Here is a 2,962-nt window from a genome sequence, read left to right as displayed (position 1 = left end):
ACTGTACTTAAGTACAGTAACGAAGTACTTGTACTTCGTTACTTTCCACCACTGCACACAACATAATAATATACTAAGTTAATTAAAGAAAACAATATAAATATAGATGTATACATTCAGTTTTTGACACTACTTCATTAAAGGAACCGTTACTTGAAAAAAATAAATATTTTTCGAGTTGACTATCTTGTCCAAGAACCCGTTGACTTAAGAGTTACTTCTTTGTTTAAAATAATAATAATAATCTCATAGTAATATTTTGTAGGTTAAGACTGCCTAAAAACAAACTCCAGAAATAATTTCTTGCCATCGGTTCCAAGGTTGGGCTTTTATTTTGAATTTCCCGTCAGATTATGAACGGAAATATTTGCACTTCGTCACTTTTTTTCAGACCACTTGCGAGAACTAATTCTGTTTTCGTTTTATGTAACGTTGATGGGTTAATGACAACACTTAGTTGATTATTAGCTAATGTGGGTATCACGTTTGGTTTTTTAAATACTTGACAGTATTTGAGAGTTGATTATTTTTCTTAATTACTTAAGTTATGTACTTGGATGAGTTTGTGAAGTCCCAAAATAACCAAACATATTAGTGTTGCTGCTTAATGGTTTTATTTCTTCTTCCATTTGAATGTATTGTAGTTGCTTATACAGAGTGGACTAGTGATTTACAACTTCACCTAAAGCATTTTAAAACACAGACAGGTGCAGTCTGTGTTTTAAGCTATTTGTGTTACCCTCAATATTTATGTCAAGCTAATGTTTTGGGGTTGGAAAACAGTAAAATATGTCAAAGGAAAACAAATGTTTTGGCACATCTGATGTTACTCTAGGCTAGTTAGGATGCGTTGTTATAAACAACTTAACAAAAGAACAGTTTTTGGTCCTATTAGCCGAGTTAGAGTTTTCACACACAACCTCCTAAAATGCAAAATAGTTTCACTTCACTAAAAATATGGTTGGGATGTTGTGACTTCTTTCATTTTCTTCTAAGTGCTGAGAACGAGGGAGCAAATAACACTACTAGATACACGGTAGAAATGAGTTTTGAAAGGTTTTAGAAATTATACAAATACATACATTTAAACTTTTGGACGTTTTACTACTTTTGTGTATGTTTGTGTAAAACGTTCGACAAAGCTGATTGCGGAAAAAGGAAAAAACAACAACAACAATAACAACAACAAAACACTTGAATAAGTGTCGCTTCATGTCACTCATGTTTCAGGCAAGTAACCTTGATGCATGACATCAGGTCTGAAAGTAAACTTTGCCGTGACAATAAGCTCTGCCCCCTGCTGGAACCTTCAGTAAAAAAATCTGCAGATCAACCAGTGAAACACAAGTTGTGATATAGAATTATTTGGATAAAAAAAAAAAAAAAAAAAAAAAAAAAAAAATAATAATAATAATAATAATAATAATAATGACACCAGTTTGATGGTTGTTTCATGATGCTAAGTCATAGTGATAATATATAATTTACTGTCTTGTGTTTTTTGCAAGTACCGTCACTTTTTATGAATTATGTTTTGTTATTTCTATTGTGATGATTTTTTAGTCTTATTTTGGTAGGCACTTTAGGTTAATTACATTTCTGTAATATAAGTGCTTCATAAATTAAATTAGTTTAAATTGAATCATTGCTCATATTCATGCAAAGGGAAGTGGACTGTACATTTTAGCAATTGATTAATCCATATTTTTAATAATTTTCAGAAATACAAGATTGAAATTGCAGGTAAGTGAAATACAGCGTACCTGCGAGCGCTCGCGCCTCCTTGTTCATCGTTTTTCTCGTCACCAGAAGCATGAATGTCCATTTACCTTGGAAATAATTCGTACGACAATTTAGGAACCTTGATGGCCTAAGAGCCTTCAAAACAAAGCATTTACTTTGAAATTTTGACCAGCGGCTAAGAGCGGAAGTTTTATTTTGTTGACCGGAAATGAGGTGTGTGTGTGTGGGAGCGGGAGGCTGTGGGCGGTGAGATGTTTGTCAGCTGACCTGGCTGTACCTCTCACAGAAGTCACAACACCGTGTCGGTTCTCCTTGACAGCTACATGTAGCAGCTTCTCCACCGAGGCTCTGGCGTGGGACTGCGGCGGGTTATGTTTCCCTGAGACGGGGGTGGGGAGGCGGAGGTCCGTGCACCACACTGCTCCACCATGGCGGCCGAAATCCAGCCTCGTCCGCAGGCTAGGAAGCCGTGCCTGCTGAGTAAAATCGAGGCTTTCCAGGAGGTTGTGACCGCGGCGGCGATCATCCCTAAAGAAGACGGGGTGATCAGCGTTTCTGAGGACCGGTAGGTCTCTGCGCCACAGGGTGTTTACCTAATAACCTTTAATATACATCCGAGGTTATTTTACCTTAATATTGACTTTTTTCTGTTAAGCATAAAGCTGTTTGTCATCACATGTTCATATGGCTTCAAAACAGTAACGCAAGATGTGCGGAATCCCCTTAAAATCGTTATTTTATTACAGTAGCATAATATCACACTAATATTTAATTTCAATACATTTATTCAGTGAGAGAATAATAATAATAATAATTAAAAAAAAACAGTGTAAAAATCTTCATTGAAATATTATTAGCACCCCTACTGTCACGACTTTGTACAGCACCCTTTTGCCAGTAGCTCAGCACTTTGCTTCTGCAACAGTTCACAAGGTTTGAGCATACAAAGAGAGGGATCTTTGACCATTCCTTTTTACATTGTCTCTATATAATAATAGATCATTCTGGTTCATCTGTTATAGTCTCTTCAGCTCACTCCCGGGTTTCATGTAGGATTTGGTGGAACTAGAGATGATCCTGGAAGAAGGAAGAAGGTGTTTGCTGAACTATTTTATGCTGATTTGCACCACAAACTCTTTTTGTGGTGCATGTTCTCTATAGCTGCCCAGGCTTTTTTTTTTTTTTTTTTTTTTTTTTTTTGGGGAAAAGGAAGGGTTTT

General features: G+C 36.1%; 1 protein-coding gene across 1 annotated transcript in view; it reads left to right on the top strand.

Annotated features, from left to right (window-relative positions):
- Positions 1–1,962: 1,962 nt before the first annotated feature.
- The window catches only part of wdfy2 (WD repeat and FYVE domain containing 2), a 30,453-nt gene continuing 29,453 nt past the window's right edge, over positions 1,963–2,962 (top strand). The window contains exon 1 of the mRNA XM_015047373.1: positions 1,963–2,308. Coding sequence (XP_014902859.1) covers positions 2,172–2,308 — 137 coding nt within the window. The 5' untranslated portion in view covers positions 1,963–2,171. The remainder of the gene's footprint in view (positions 2,309–2,962) is intronic.

Source organism: Poecilia latipinna, unplaced genomic scaffold (assembly GCF_001443285.1).
Source record: "Poecilia latipinna isolate Pla-1442-1.1 unplaced genomic scaffold, P_latipinna-1.0 Scaffold823, whole genome shotgun sequence".
Lineage (NCBI taxonomy): Eukaryota > Metazoa > Chordata > Actinopteri > Cyprinodontiformes > Poeciliidae > Poecilia > Poecilia latipinna.
This window is presented reverse-complemented; position numbering and strand designations above follow the sequence as displayed.